Source organism: Dryas octopetala, chromosome 9, assembly GCF_963921425.1.
Source record: "Dryas octopetala chromosome 9, drDryOcto1.1, whole genome shotgun sequence".
Lineage (NCBI taxonomy): Eukaryota > Viridiplantae > Streptophyta > Magnoliopsida > Rosales > Rosaceae > Dryas > Dryas octopetala.
In genome coordinates, this window is record NC_141374.1 from 13,588,509 (window position 1) to 13,603,124 (window position 14,616).

Here is a 14,616-nt window from a genome sequence, read left to right on the forward strand (position 1 = left end):
ACTGTGCAGTTGCCATTGTGGACCCCAATAATGGCAACTCTACAAAATGTTTGAAATGTCAATTAATCCACAATTGGGTCAAGATATTTTCTTTGCTGGAGACTGATAGTCTGATATAATATGAATTGTAGAAATAACGACATGTCGTTTCATCTCTGTTGGGTACTTTTCTAACATGTACTGTTGGATGCAGTCAGTCAGCGCCAGCTTCTTAGAATTTTTTGGAAGCTCAAGCTCTTCTGGATAGTCTTCAAAGATTGGTCCATACATCGATGAATAATGAAGAGTGAAAACTTATACATACATGTTACATGCAGCTTCATAAATCTTTGAGTAGTACATTTCATCTATATCTCACAGAGAGATCATAATGGGTTCCCTTTGGGTGAAAAAAAGGAGCAACAAGGCTTTGCTATTTGCGGTAGTTAGTCTTCTGTGTGTTCTCAATGGCCAGAACACCCTCATTGCACCAGTTGATGCCAAAAGTAGAGTAAGTACTGCTTCAAAAGCTTGAAATCTATTTCTTCTAATTCTGTCATGTATAGACTGACTAGCTAGCACTAATTCATGTCTATCTGATGTTATATATATAGCTTCACATAGTTTATATGGGTGGGAAGCAGCACGACGACCCTGAGCTTGTAACCAGTTCACATCATGAGATGCTGGCATCAGTTGTTGGGAGGTATATATAGCCTTTACACACAATTAGTGAACCCAACATAGATTGAGGTTATGTATATAATTCCTATAATAACATGAAGATCATGCCATGAAATCACCATAAAATGGTTTCATGAAATCTCCTTAAGTGGCCTGAAGATTTCCAATTGACATTACTTCAATTTGCATTGTTCAACTTAAGCATCTGCAGTTTATTTTCTTGCTTACTCTTATTTTCTGCGAGTTTTTTCTCTGTGTTGAGGGCTGTTTAATAATAGAGTCATAAGATCGACCAATTAGTTTTCACCATGGTTTTGCAAACTGGCATGTTTGAAGATGACTTATTAGTCTCTGAAGGTAAAATGGTTGTTGCTGCAGCAAACAAGCCGCCACCGACTCAATGGATTATAGCTATAAACATGGATTCTCTGGCTTTGCAGTCAAGCTTACAGAATCCCAAGCCAAGGAGATTGCAGGTACTACTTACACAGTTTTTCACTCGAGTGCTCTCTCTTTCTTATCAATGTATATATGTCCCAAATAATTCTGATCATAATGATGACATTTTTTCTGTACTTCCTTCTCTTAGAGTTAGCCGGAGTTGTTCATGTCATGCCCGGCCAACAGCTTTCATACACTGCAAACTACTAGGAGTTGGGACTACCTAGGCCTCTCTTCTCACTCTCCCACCAATCTTATGCATGACACCAATATGGGAGATGGGATTTTCATTGGTATCATTGACTCAGGAATATGGCCTGAGTAAAAAATGTTAAATGATGAGGGGATTGGGCCAATCCCAACCCACTGGAAGGGTCGGTGTGAATCCGGAGAGCACTTTAATGCCAAAACAGACTGCAACAGAAAACTTATAGGAGCAAAGTGGTTCTCATAGATGGTTTCCTTGCTGACAATGGGCAACCATTCGACACCAGTGAATACCCAGAGTACTTGTCTCCAAGAGATTGCTTATGGACATGGCACACACACAGCCACAACTTCTGCTGGTTCCTTTGTGCCCAATGTAAGCTACAAAGGCCTTGGCCTAGGATTAGTCCGGGGTGGTGCACCCCGGGCTCATTTGGCCGTGTATAAGCCCTGCTGGAAAGCACCAATTGCAGCGTGCGCTTCTGCTGACATTTTAAAAGCTTTTGATGAAGCAATACATGATGGGGTTGATGTGTTATCACTGTCTATTGGCACCCATGTGCCTATTTTTGCAGAGGTTGATAAGCGTGACGCAATTGCCACAGGCTCATTCCATGCTGTGTCCAAGGGTATTCCTGTTATTTGTGCTGCTGACAATTATGGACCTTCTGCTCAGACAGTGGGGAGTAGCACCCTGGATCTTAACTGTTGCAGCTACCACCATTGACAGGTTCTTTCCCACACCAATCACACTTGGGAACAACATAACTCTACTGGTAAGTGGTAACTTATACACATTTTGTTGCAAACCTAATTGGGTCATTACTATTTTTCCCTTTTCTCACTTGGTTTGTGTTATAATTTTTTTAGGGTCAAGCCATGTTTGTAGGAAAAGAGGTTGGTTTTACTGGTTTGATGTACCCAGAGGGTCCAAAGCTCTTCCCTACAACAGCAGGGTACTGTATAATTTATTTGCACATTTAAATATAGAAGGAGGTTTGTTTCTTCTCTTATTTCTGAAAAAGAGTCTCACTTGCAGCATCTGCCAGCAGTCCCTGTCACTTAATAATACACCTGTGGCTGGGAATGTAGTCCTTTGCTTCACAACGGAGCCCGGACCAGTAGCAATAGCAAGTGCTGTATCTACTGTGAGAAGAGCGGGTGGGGTTGGGGTGATTATTGCAAGGCATCCTTGTAGTCTCTTGGGTCCATGCAGCAATGACTTCCCATGCATTGTGGTTGACTATGAACTTGGCACCCAGATACTGCTCTACATTCGTTCCACCAGGTATATGATAGACAACAGATAACTTAAGCCTTTAAGAGTTTCTGCTGTGCAGCATTACTTGCTTTTCACGCGTTCATGCTGTGAATTGCTACTTCATGATTATCAGCTTATCACTTCATCTCTTTATGAATTATCTTAATGTAACTTTCTGATGAACACTTGAGTTGTGTAGATAGGCTTTACTAAGCATAGTCCATATTGGACTCTTGTAATTCCACACGTGTACAGAGTTACTATAAATACAACACTACACCTCAAATCACTTTGAGGCATTCAATCATATTCAAACTCTTAATCTATCTTGGTATCAGAGCACCCAAAAGTCACACGACAACAAATTTTTTTTTTTTTTTTCCTCCCACAGTATCATGTCTTCTGCTAGCTCTACTTCTTCATCCTCTTCCTCCACGCTGACCTCTCAATTCTCTCAATTTGTCCCCAGTCTCCTGTCCATTACATTGGATCGAACCAACTACTTCCTCTGGCTTGCACAGATCACACCTCTTCTCCGTAGTCGGAATCTTATGGGCTATGTTGATGGCTCTACTCCACAACCTGACATTTTTCTCAAAGATGCCACAGGCCGGGACACCGAAAATGTGTACCTAGCGTATGCAGCATGGCTGCATGATTAGATTCTTTCATGGTATCAGAGCACGTGTGTTAGGCTAAGCGGCCACACGTGCTCCACGTCACTCAATATCGTGTGGGGGCATGTGAGAATGTGAGTGTTGTCCAACATTGGAAATGTATAACCTTGTATAGTGGCTTACAAGGATTTGGGCTACTCCTCCCATAGCCAATTGGTTTTGGGATGGATGCCTAAATTCCTTCATGCAGCCCACGTGTGTTAGGCCAAGCGGCCACACGTGCACCACCATAGTGAATTTAGAATTTTAGAGTCATCATTTTCTTTGTCAAACATGTGAAACTAAAGTGGTTCTCTGTGGTACACACTACACAGATCTCCTATAGTAAAATTGAGCCCTTCTAAAACACTGGTGGGGAGGCCAGTATCAACCAAAGTTGCCTACTTCTCTTCTAGAGGGCCTAGTTCCATCTCTCCAGCCATTTTGAAGGTAAAATATCCTACAACATTAGTCCCGTTAAGTAATTAATGACACTGGCATTCCAATTAAATCCAATTAATTTGGAGTCAACTGACTATGGCTTTGTGTTGACACAGCCAGATATAGCCGCACCTGGTGTGAGCATATTAGCAGCCACTTCTCCTTTTGATCCCACTATGGATGGAGGATTCGCGTTGCATTCAGGGACATCAATGTCAACTCCCCATATTGCAGGCATTGTAGCACTTTTAAAAGCATTGCACCCAAATTGGTCCCCCGCTACAATGAAATCAGCACTAGTAACAACAGGTTGATATATGACCATTATAGTTAGTGTCCAAGTGATTAGCATGTGTTTGTAATGTACCAAAATTGGGCCGTTAACAATTGCAACATTAGGTGCTGCACATTAACTATTACACAACTTTTTTTGCAGCATGGAAGACCGATCCATTTGGAGAGCCTATTTTTTCTGAAGGGTCACTGCAGAAGCTTGCGGATCCATTTGATTATGGAGGAGGACTGGTGAACCCAAACAAGGCAGCGGAGCCTGGCTTCATATATGACATGGGCACAGATGACTACATAAAGTACCTTTGTGCTGTTGGCTACAACACCTCGGCTATCTCTCAGCTTGTTGGACAAGCCACAGCATGTCCCATTATTAACCCTTCCATTCTGGATGTGAACTACCTTCCATTACCATTCCAAATCTAAGAAATTCAATAATACTCACTAGAAGTGTAACAAATGTTGGTCCGGTCAACTCAATATATGAAGCCCAAATAGACCCTCCACCAGGTTTTAATGTAGCTGTAAGACCAGGGACATTGGTTTTCAACTCCACAGTTGAGACAATCTCCTTCACAGTTGCAGTTTCCACCACCTACCAAGTGAACACAGTATACTATTTTGGAAGCCTGACTTGGACTGATGGGGTGCATATTGTGACAAGTCCCATATCTGTGAGAACACAGATCATACAGTCTTACACTGATGACAACTGAAAATGAGATCATTCATCCCTAAAAGATTATAATGCAGAATACATGATTGAATCATAAGTTACATAATAATAAAAGGCACTTTTCCAAAAACTAGGTCTGCTTGACTGCTTCCCTTCTTTTTTGTAAGCATTATTTGTTCATAATGGAATGCACAGTTGAAATATAAGGGACTATATGAATGCTTGATGAACAATAATAGACTCCATTGTCTTTCCACAGTTAAACTTGAAAATCTTATGAAAGTGGGGACAAAGATGTCAATTACAACCCCAACTTTCCCAAGGTCATCCCACTCACCCTCTGTTGTCATCATCTCTCTCCTTGTTTCCTTTTTCAACCATTATGGGGTTTCTACAGGAATACCTTTCGTTCCCAAACAATCCTGCTTTTCCTTGAAAAAGAATAGTCCCACTAATGAAAGGCAAAAGCACCACTCACAAGTTGTGGGTTGGGAATCTCACGGCAGGGCCTTCGTAAAAGGCAGTGCAATAAACGTGGCTCTAGGGGCCTACATCAATACACAGTGCAACACCACAATCATTCGTCCACACTCTACATCATTTGAGGGAAGACTATCAATCTAAGTACACACATAAATAAACTGAAAGCCAAAAAGTATGAGTATGTACGTTCAGTCCTTCTCTAGAGAAGATATCCACACTTATTTTTTCTGCGGATGCGTATAGGATAACATGATTCTATACAAGCTTGAGAAAATAAGTGCGGACCATCCGCATCTGAGAAAAATCATGTCATTCTTGTTAGAATCATGTCATACCATACATATCCGCAAAAAAAAAAAAAAAAAAAAAAAGTGCGGACCATTTGCACCTAAGAAAAATCCTGAGTATGTATAACTATATTATACATACATAATACTTTATATCAAATCAACAACAGAATATTTTTGTATTTGAAGAAGAAAAAAACTCATACACATCATAGTTCGTGCTTTTTTTTTTTTTTGAGTCCTAAATATGCTTGGCAGTAAAATTCATGGTTGACAGCATACACGTCACAAAAGTTTGTTCCCTAGTGTTCAAGTTGACAAATATAAAGCTCGGGAAGTAGATACAGCAAATTATTCAAAGTTTGAGCAAAACTTTCTACCCAAAATGATGTTCGCACATGGTCTGCATGATTATCATATGTTAAGCTTTAAATTGGAAAGTCTTGCCCCTGCAGACCAATATCAAATACATTCTTGCTTTTTCATCGGTTGAGCATTAAAGGGCTGGAGTACAAGAGAAAAATGATTTTCCACTTTTCACATTTCCATTACATCATAATTTACAGATGTTACAGAGGCAGGGTTGCTGGCCTATTAAACTTGGCAAATTTACAATATACTCAATACCTTTAGGAAACCTCAAGAGCTTTTGTGTCTTCCAAATGTTGATGGATTCACACACAAGAAACTGGACATGTGCAAGATACAACTACTCTCTTGTGGTTCTTGCTCTCTGTTTACTTCAACACCATCTCCATAGCTCTATAATATTTGTTCAGGCCACAAGTAGAGTGAGTGTATGCAAATTTCAAGTTTTAACTCCATCTCATTTTTCTTTGTTCTTTCAGCACAGGTATTTGACAGGGATTGTTTTCAGGTGCACATTGTATATTTGGGAGAAAACAAATATGATGATCCTGCATGTGCAAAAAAGTTTCATCACAAAATGCTAACCACATTACTAGGAAGGTATGGCTTTGGTCTACACTATTCATTCTTTTAATCCTAATGTAAATATGATTTGCATTCAGAGATATGGAAAACAAAAATAACAAGTTCCTATTATTCATTTTGAAGCAAAGAAGCTGCATATAAATCCATTCTCTACAGCTATAAGCATGGCTTTTCTGGATTTGCTGCAAGATTAACAGAATCTCAGGCAGAAGCAATTGCAGGTATGGTATTTAGCAAGAGACTACATGATGAGCTCGTTATTTTAGAGCTACTCATGGCTATCACCATAAATTTCAGAGTTTCCTGGAGTTGTTCAAGTGATTCCAAATTGCATTCACAAGCTCCATACAACCAGAAGTTGGGATTTCATTGGGGTCCATCAGCATTCATCTGAAAATCTTTTAACAAGGAGCATGGGCAAAGGAACTATTATTGGTGTAATAGATTCAGGTAACATACTTCTTCTATATATTAGTACACTTAAAACTGTACTTGAACACAAATTTGAATATCTGCAGGTGTTTGGCCAGAGTCTGAAAGTTTTAGTGATGAAGGCATGGATCCTATCCCATCACATTGGAAGGGAATTTGCCAGCAGGGCGAGCACTTTAACTCCACAAATTGCAATAAAAAACTTATTGGTGCTCGCTGGTTTATAAAAGGAGTGATGGATCAATCCAAAAATCCAATTAACAGATTTGACACCGTGGACTTTCTGTCACCGCGGGATGGAATTGGCCACGGCACTCATACAGCTTCTACAGCAGCTGGTTATTTTGTCAGAAAAGCCAACGATAGAGGACTAGCTTCAGGATTAGCCAGAGGAGGAGCACCTCTTGCTCACTTAGCAATTTACAAGGCTTGCTGGGCCAATGAAGGATGCACTGATGCTGATCTTCTGAAAGCATTTGACAAAGCCATTCATGATGGAGTGGACATCCTATCTGTTTCAGTAGGCAATGAGATTCCTTTGTTCTCCTATGTTGATCAACGCGATACAATTGCAATTGGTTCTTTCCATGCAACCATGAAGGGAATTACAGTAGTTTGCTCAGGAGGAAATGATGGCCCTATCTCACAAACCATTGTAAACACTGCACCATGGCTCATCACTGTTGCAGCCACCACAATAGACAGGGCCTTCCCAACAGCCATTACACTTGGAAACAACCACACTTTTTGGGTAAACTAATTCATCCTTGGAATAAATCCTGGAAAATAAAGAAGTCACTTAAGGTTTCTTGCAATGGTTTTGTCTGTTGCAGGGCCAATCTCTTGATGTTGGAAAACATAATCATGGATTCGTTGCCCTCACATACTCTGAACGCATAGCTGTAGACTCCACAGATGATTCAGCGTGAGACCTCTCTTCTTTCCTTTTGATTAATATCTTATTTTTATCCTTGTGTGTGGTTGTCATAATATTCCATATTACTTCAAGCAAGGATTGTCAGCCTGGAACTCTCAATGCAACATTAGCCTCAGGGAAAATAGTACTCTGTTTCTCAAAATCAGATCAACAGGACATAGTTTCTGCATCAACTACTGTGCAGGATGCTGGAGGGATTGGACTTATATTTGCACAGTTTCCCGATGATGGGCTTGTGTCATGCGATATTCCATGCATTAAAGTAGATTATGAAGTAGGGACACAAATTCTTTCCTACATCAGAAAAGCAAGGTAAAGTAGATTATGGAGAACACATGAAAGTTACATGTTCATTGTTCACCCAGATGATACCAAACTAATTTGCCTGCTGTGCTATGAAGGTATCCAATTGCAAAGCTCAGTGATCCTAACACTGCTATTGGGAAATGGGTCTCTCCAAGAGTTGCGTCTTTCTCATCTAGAGGACCTAGTTCCATGACACCAGCAGTGCTAAAGGTAGAAGCTAATTCCTATTTTTCAAGCGTTAGTTACTTCCTTATAATCAAAAAAAGTAAATACTATTTTTACCTTCTCTTCATATTTGCATTATGTCATTATGACTTCTTACTCCAATGCTCGATTAATGGACATAGCCTGACATAGCTGCACCGGGCGTGGACATCATAGCTGCATATCGACCAGTTGACACAGGACATAGCAGTGGTTATGCACTGCTATCAGGAACTTCAATGGCATGTCCTCATGTGGCGGGCATAGCAGCTCTCATCAAATCTGTACATCAGAAATGGTCTCCTTCAGCAATAAAATCAGCTCTAGTCACTACTGGCGAGTCAAAACCAAAATATCTATTTATGTAGGGAAAGTTGAAGGCCATGCCCATCTGCAACTTACACTAACCATTCAACTTTCATGCAAATTGCAGCTTCCCAGACTGGAACAGATGGAACAAGTATTTCTGCAGAAGGTCCACCTCGAAAAGAAGCTGACCCATTTGACATAGGTGGTGGGCATGTTGATCCCAACAAAGCAATTGATCCAGGGCTCATTTTCAATACTAGCACGGACGACTACGTTCAGTTCCTCTGCTCCCTGGGTTACAGCAGTGCGTCAATTAACAGACTTACCAAGACCACAATAAATTGCATAAGAAAAATTCATGGGATGAACCTTAACCTCCCTTCTATCACAATTCCAAACCTCAAAAGGACAGCAACAGTGACAAGAACAGTGACAAATGTTGGACACATTAATTCAAAGTATAAGGCCATGGTGCAGGCTCCTCCTGGCATACAAATGACAGTTGAGCCTCAAACTCTAACTTTCAACATGACCACCCAAATTCTTTCCTTCAAAGTTACTTTCCTCTCAACTCAAAAAGTGCATGGAGATTACAAGTTTGGGAGCCTAACATGGACAGATGGTGAGCATCTTGTAAGGAGTCCAATAGCCATTCGTGTGATCGGATTTGAATCATATGCTAATGTATAAGATCTCTGGAAAACAAATAAGCTTAAATTACTATTTGTAAGATACAAAATTGCCTTAATATGTTCCAATTATGAAAACCATGCAATTTGAACTGTAGGGTGCGGGCCTGCATAGATCATATTTTAGCAGTAGATCATATATATATGAATGATTAATCAAATGGTTGAATTAACATCAAGATATTGGTGTATATATGAAATATATATATATATATATATTATAGTGACACCATAGTAAATACTATTATGATTACAATAAATGAAAAACAACAAACTATGCGTGTATTTAACAGTGCATAATAAACAACATTCATGCAGCTGTTAATGCTCAAGTATTGGATGGATGGTTTCTTTTCCATCTAGTCTAATAGGTGCCTATGCAAAACATTAAGCATCAGAATAAAGCTTTTTCTTGTCGTGCAAAGATGCTCATCAATGGTGTAGCATATGCCTCTCAATGAGATAAGAATAAACCCAGTAAAGCATGCATCCCATGTCTGTGGTAGGAGTCTAAGAGAAGAAAAAGAAATCCCATATTGGGAAGTCTTTCCTAGACATTTCCTCGAACAGTGAGATGGCAATGTATAAGTTGATACTGTCGAAGAAAGTTGATATATGCATTACATATGCCAAGGCATACTTGGAAGTTGGTACCATGAAAATATGCATGTAGTCAAAATGCGTATAAGAAAAAAAAAACTTTTCCTAATTTGTTATCTTTTGAAGTTACTGTAACTAGGTGGGTTATACTTATACACATTAATGCGGGTGGAATGTGAAAGGACTAATTAATGTGTGATACATAAAAAAGGGCAAAGATTGTCAACTTGGGCCGGGTCAACCTGAGCCTGCCCGAACCCAACCCAGTATTTGAATCTGTGTGGGAGGGATTGAAAAAGTCAAAACTCTCCCAAACCTGACCTTGATCTCAACATGAGTTTTATGGGTTGGGCTTCGATAGAGGTTATGCTCGCCCAAGCCCGAACCCGAACCAAAGCCCAAAGTCCAACTCGAATTCTGAATCCAATTTATATTAGTATTATACTATAATTTATATATATTAGTTTAAATTATTAATATAATATTTAGTTTATCTATTGTTTTTTAAGAGGAATTAAAAATTTTAAAGGAGGTCGAAATATGTATTTAATCTTTATATTTTTTATATATTTTTGTGTGAAATTAAACCTAAACTATGGTGTTTCGTAACAATATAGTTGTGATGTTGTTATTATTATTTTCTCTTCATCTTGAAGCCCTTTAAGATATTGCTCTGTTTTATTTGAACCCGTTTGATATTTGAAGATTTGAATTATGGTTGATTAATTGAGTTATACTTTTATCAATTTTTTTTTTCCACAAGTTGAGCCCAATTCGTTCCTTAATTTTGCGGGTTCAGTTAAACTCAAGTAAATTGGACAACGAGAACCCAACTTGAGTCCAACCTAAGTTGAGGTTAGGTTGGGTAGGATTCACTTATTTGTAACTCGCCAAAACTCGAACTCGAGCCTAAATCCCAAAAATAAAGTATAGGTTGACCTTGGGTTGACCTTTCAACCCGTTCGAGTTGCAGCCCTAGTATCACTATCACTTACACATTTCACTCATTACCACTAGAAATGTCCTAATAAGAATGTAAAACTAGATTCTAAAAACAAAAAAGTAAGAATGTAAAACCATGTCACAATTTGCAATTGTAACTATGTAACTATTATAATTAACTTGTAATTATCTGATCCTCAAACTCATTTTTTGGGTATAAAATGGGTATAGTTCAGCTATAATAGGCCGGAATGTGATTCTTATAATTTTTTGAGACCCAAAAGCTATCCCCAGTTTTGGATATAGACTATACCCAAAACCAAATTAAATGGCTGGGCCACTAACAAATAAATGAGTTAAATATTAATATTTTTATATTTAAGCCTCAACACCATTATGTTAGTGATCCCCAAAATCTATGTTTTTACACTTTTCGATACCCAAAATTGATTTGGGTATTAAGTATTTGAGGATCACCATTGTAGAATGCCTTAGGAAGCTATGAATTAATGTTCCATTAAACACTTTTTTTTTTTTATCCCAAAAAAAAAAAATCTTTTGAGCTAAAACCGCCTCAGCCGAACACGATATTTGCAGGATCCAGGTTTCTGTCTCGTTGTCTTGTTTCAGTCGTTGGATGACTTATAATCAACGGTTTCAATGAAGACAATATTCATTCACGCGGATCGACCTGCCAGCCCTCGATAAGCTATAATCTAACGGTGCCAGTTTCAAATCACAAACTGCGCACCAGAAAGCTCAACTGAAGCGGCAAAGCAAAATTCAAAATCGCGGCACTTGTATAAACCCCCCTTCCTCATTAATCCCACCACCACATCCATTCATTCGAAGTTCACAACAGCAACCGAATTTTGTTTGTGAGGTCAGAAAATTATTTTCCGAGAAAATGTCTGGGAGAGGAAAGGGAGGAAAAGGGTTGGGAAAGGGTGGAGCAAAGAGGCACAGGAAGGTGCTGAGGGACAACATCCAAGGCATCACCAAGCCCGCCATTCGCAGACTCGCTCGCAGAGGAGGAGTGAAGCGCATCAGTGGGCTCATCTATGAAGAAACCAGAGGTGTCCTGAAGATCTTCTTGGAGAATGTGATTCGCGATGCTGTTACGTATACTGAGCACGCCAGGAGGAAGACTGTTACCGCCATGGATGTGGTTTATGCTCTCAAGAGGCAGGGTCGTACCCTCTATGGTTTTGGGGGTTAAGCCCTGCCATGTAGAAACTAGAATCCCTTCTTCTTTAGGACTTTGTAAAAGTTGTTATGAACTCACCAAATTGCTGTATTGGCATGGATTTCAAACGTGTTTTGCTTCAATTCTATCAATGAATACATACCCAAGAAGGGAATTGTTATACAATTTTTGTTCGTTACCAGTTTCTTAAATGTGTTTGTTTGTTGGGTGTAGTGTATTTTGGTGGGTTAGAACACCAGGTGTTTGTTGTATGGTTCCTATTACCAATTTGTGTAATCATATACAACGCTTTAGGCTCAGAATTTATAACCATTCGAGTATTTTCATGAAAGAAACATGTAAATGAAGAAATAATTGTGAATTTCAGATAGACAGACAAAATTTTGCACCAGAGTTGAAGACAATAGGCAGTTCAGTAACTGTAAGTACCTCACTGGGCAAATACTCAAGCACAAAACTACTAATTTTGGGGCAAATATTTAAACATAATGAGTTTCAAACATTCTGAGGCCCCATTTACAAAGGATTCATGCTAAGCATGTGTGATGCTTGTGGGCTAGATTTTATGGTCAACTATTAGATAAGGAATTCAAACCTCTCAAAGTGAGCATCTCCGCAGCTGGTCCTCTTGCCCATGGCTGAAAACAGCATAGCTCTGCACAAAGGGCAGGTCAGCTGGCCCTGATCTACCCATCTATCTAGGCACTCCCTGTGAAACACATGGTCACAGTTGCACTGTTCCCTCACCTCATGGCTTCTGTCTATGCAGTCCAAGCAGATACTGCATACTACTGTATCCTGATCTTCATGCTCTGTGTATCTTTCATGAACTTGACCAAACTCTACTACTGGAAGCCTCTCCTTGATATATGCTGTCATAACGTGGATAGGGACTGGTTTTATTGATGGGCACAGCCGATCCAACACAAGAACATAATTGTTTTGATGTTGGTGTTCTTCCATGGAGTCAGTTATCTGTTGTGATGGAGTTTTGAGCAGACCTAGATGAGTGAGTGCCACCACCACCATGAGCTTGAGATAGTCTAGCAGGTTTAGCAGCATCTTGATACTTATGCATTTACAGAGGAACCCCATGAGAGATAGAGAATCAGAGATAGAGGGATTGAATGTTTTGGAGAAAACAATGTAGATGGATGGTTGAATACATTGCAGGGCAGGTGGTACACTGAAGGAGTTGAACTTCTAGAACCTCATATTATTGGACAAGCATAAGCAGACAAAATTTGAAAAAGTCAAAAAAATTTCAAGATCCACCCTAGAATTTCATCAATACATTTTCAAATTTTCAAAATTTTCAATTTAAACATTTATATACTTTTTTTTTATCAACAATTGTCATCCACAAATTTTGAACTCAGGATTTCCATTAGACTAAATGATCATTGGTTTCACACTAATGAATTTAAAAAAAAGATAATTAGCCTTAGATTATTTAGAAAAATAGTTTTTAAATGAAAGTCGAAAGTGTTTTAAAAATTTATAAAAAAATCATTTTAATTCATAATAAAGTTATTTTAATTTATAAGAAAAATCATTTTAATTCATAATAAAGTCATTCCTCGATTTGAATGGTATTTCCCTCTATTTGAAGGGTATTTCTCCTTCTAGGGTGTAGAGTGGGCTTTGTAGAGGCTGCATGTTAGGTTTTAACTAGAAGAAAAATAAAAGAACTTAATTAAAAATCATAAATCACTATAGTCTTAGTCTAAGAAAGACTCATAAAATGGACTAGACTCTAAGTCTCCCTTAAAAAAATAACAAACTATAACAATGATCCTCAAACTTTATACCGAGTATCACTTTGATTCACAAATTTTTTTTTGAATTCTATCATCTACGAACTTTCACTCATGTATCACTGAAGTCTATTTTGTGAATTCCATCCATTTTGTTTGTTAATTTTAGTCATATATATCATTTGGAAAAAAAAAAGGAGGTATGTTGCTATTTTTACCTTTCAAAAAAGGGTTACCTACACGTGATTGACAAAAGAATAGACGAAATTGACAAAATATGAATGAAACTGAGGAAATAGGCTTAAGTGATACATGTGTGAAAGTTCGTAGACTACAAAATTTAAACTATAAATTCATAGACCAAAGTGATACTTGGAAATTGGGATAAAGTTTGAGTACCATTGATGTAATTCGCTCAATTAAAAAATAAAAGAAAACTGCCCCCATTTCTTTGGTTAGTACATCTTGGGGTAAAATTGCAAAATGCTAAAATCCATATTTTACTGTTGGGTGTACTGATCACTTTCCAAATGCCCCCTTTACTCAATTAGTCAATTGTTCATGCCTCATGGGCTAGCTGCACAGCGCTTTGGACAGGCTTACAGCCCAGCCCAAGAGTTTGGTGGGGTCTTAGTTATACACGGAGGTCCAATCAAATTCGTGTTAACTGTAAGGGGGGGGCTATTCACACCACCCAAAATGCTGAGTTCACCACCCCATTGATTTTTTACCCATTTTTGTCCATTTTGCCCCTGCATAAAAAAAAAAACTCAGCCCCTCCAATTTGGCCGGCCACCCCTCCCAGCCCTCCCCGCCGCCGGTGCGACCCACCCAGCCCTCCCCGCCGCTGGCGCGACCCAGCCCTCCCCTTCG

The 14,616-nt window shown here is 39.0% G+C and overlaps 3 protein-coding genes, 1 long non-coding RNA gene and 1 pseudogene across 5 annotated transcripts; 3 read left to right on the forward strand and 2 right to left on the reverse strand.

Annotated features, from left to right (window-relative positions):
• Positions 1-370: 370 nt before the first annotated feature.
• Positions 371-4,676, forward strand: LOC147274382 (subtilisin-like protease SBT3.5; annotated as a pseudogene).
• Positions 4,677-5,781: 1,105 nt separating this feature from the next.
• LOC147274383 (subtilisin-like protease SBT3.10) lies at positions 5,782-9,961 on the forward strand. Of its 2 annotated transcripts, none has more exons than XM_086257041.1 (10): positions 5,782-6,203; positions 6,284-6,375; positions 6,484-6,581; positions 6,658-6,810; positions 6,879-7,543; positions 7,626-7,717; positions 7,802-8,041; positions 8,131-8,245; positions 8,383-8,575; positions 8,673-9,961. In XM_086257041.1, the coding sequence occupies exons 1-10, from the start codon at positions 5,973-5,975 to the stop codon at positions 9,236-9,238; spliced, it is 2,445 nt and encodes an 814-aa protein (XP_086113167.1). In that variant the 5' UTR covers positions 5,782-5,972; the 3' UTR covers positions 9,239-9,961. The 2 variants fall into 2 exon arrangements, with proteins under 2 accessions (XP_086113167.1, XP_086113168.1); XM_086257042.1 differs by having other exon boundaries at positions 5,782-6,197.
• LOC147274384 (uncharacterized) lies at positions 6,196-8,788 on the reverse strand. Its single transcript, XR_015124230.1, has 3 exons — positions 8,648-8,788; positions 8,318-8,521; positions 6,196-6,323 (listed from the first exon to the last, which is right to left on the reverse strand). It is a non-coding gene; the product is annotated as an uncharacterized LOC147274384 (long non-coding RNA).
• Positions 9,962-11,631: 1,670 nt separating the features above from the next.
• LOC147274385 (histone H4) lies at positions 11,632-12,142 on the forward strand. The gene has a single exon (XM_086227479.1). It carries the CDS (start codon positions 11,687-11,689, stop codon positions 11,996-11,998), a length of 312 nt encoding a protein of 103 aa, XP_086083605.1. The 5' UTR covers positions 11,632-11,686; the 3' UTR covers positions 11,999-12,142.
• A 236-nt stretch (positions 12,143-12,378) lies between these two features.
• LOC147274386 (RING-H2 finger protein ATL30-like) lies at positions 12,379-13,137 on the reverse strand. The gene has a single exon (XM_086228095.1). The coding sequence runs from the start codon at positions 13,079-13,081 to the stop codon at positions 12,563-12,565; it is 519 nt and encodes a 172-aa protein (XP_086084221.1). The 5' UTR covers positions 13,082-13,137; the 3' UTR covers positions 12,379-12,562.
• Positions 13,138-14,616: the final 1,479 nt, after the last annotated feature.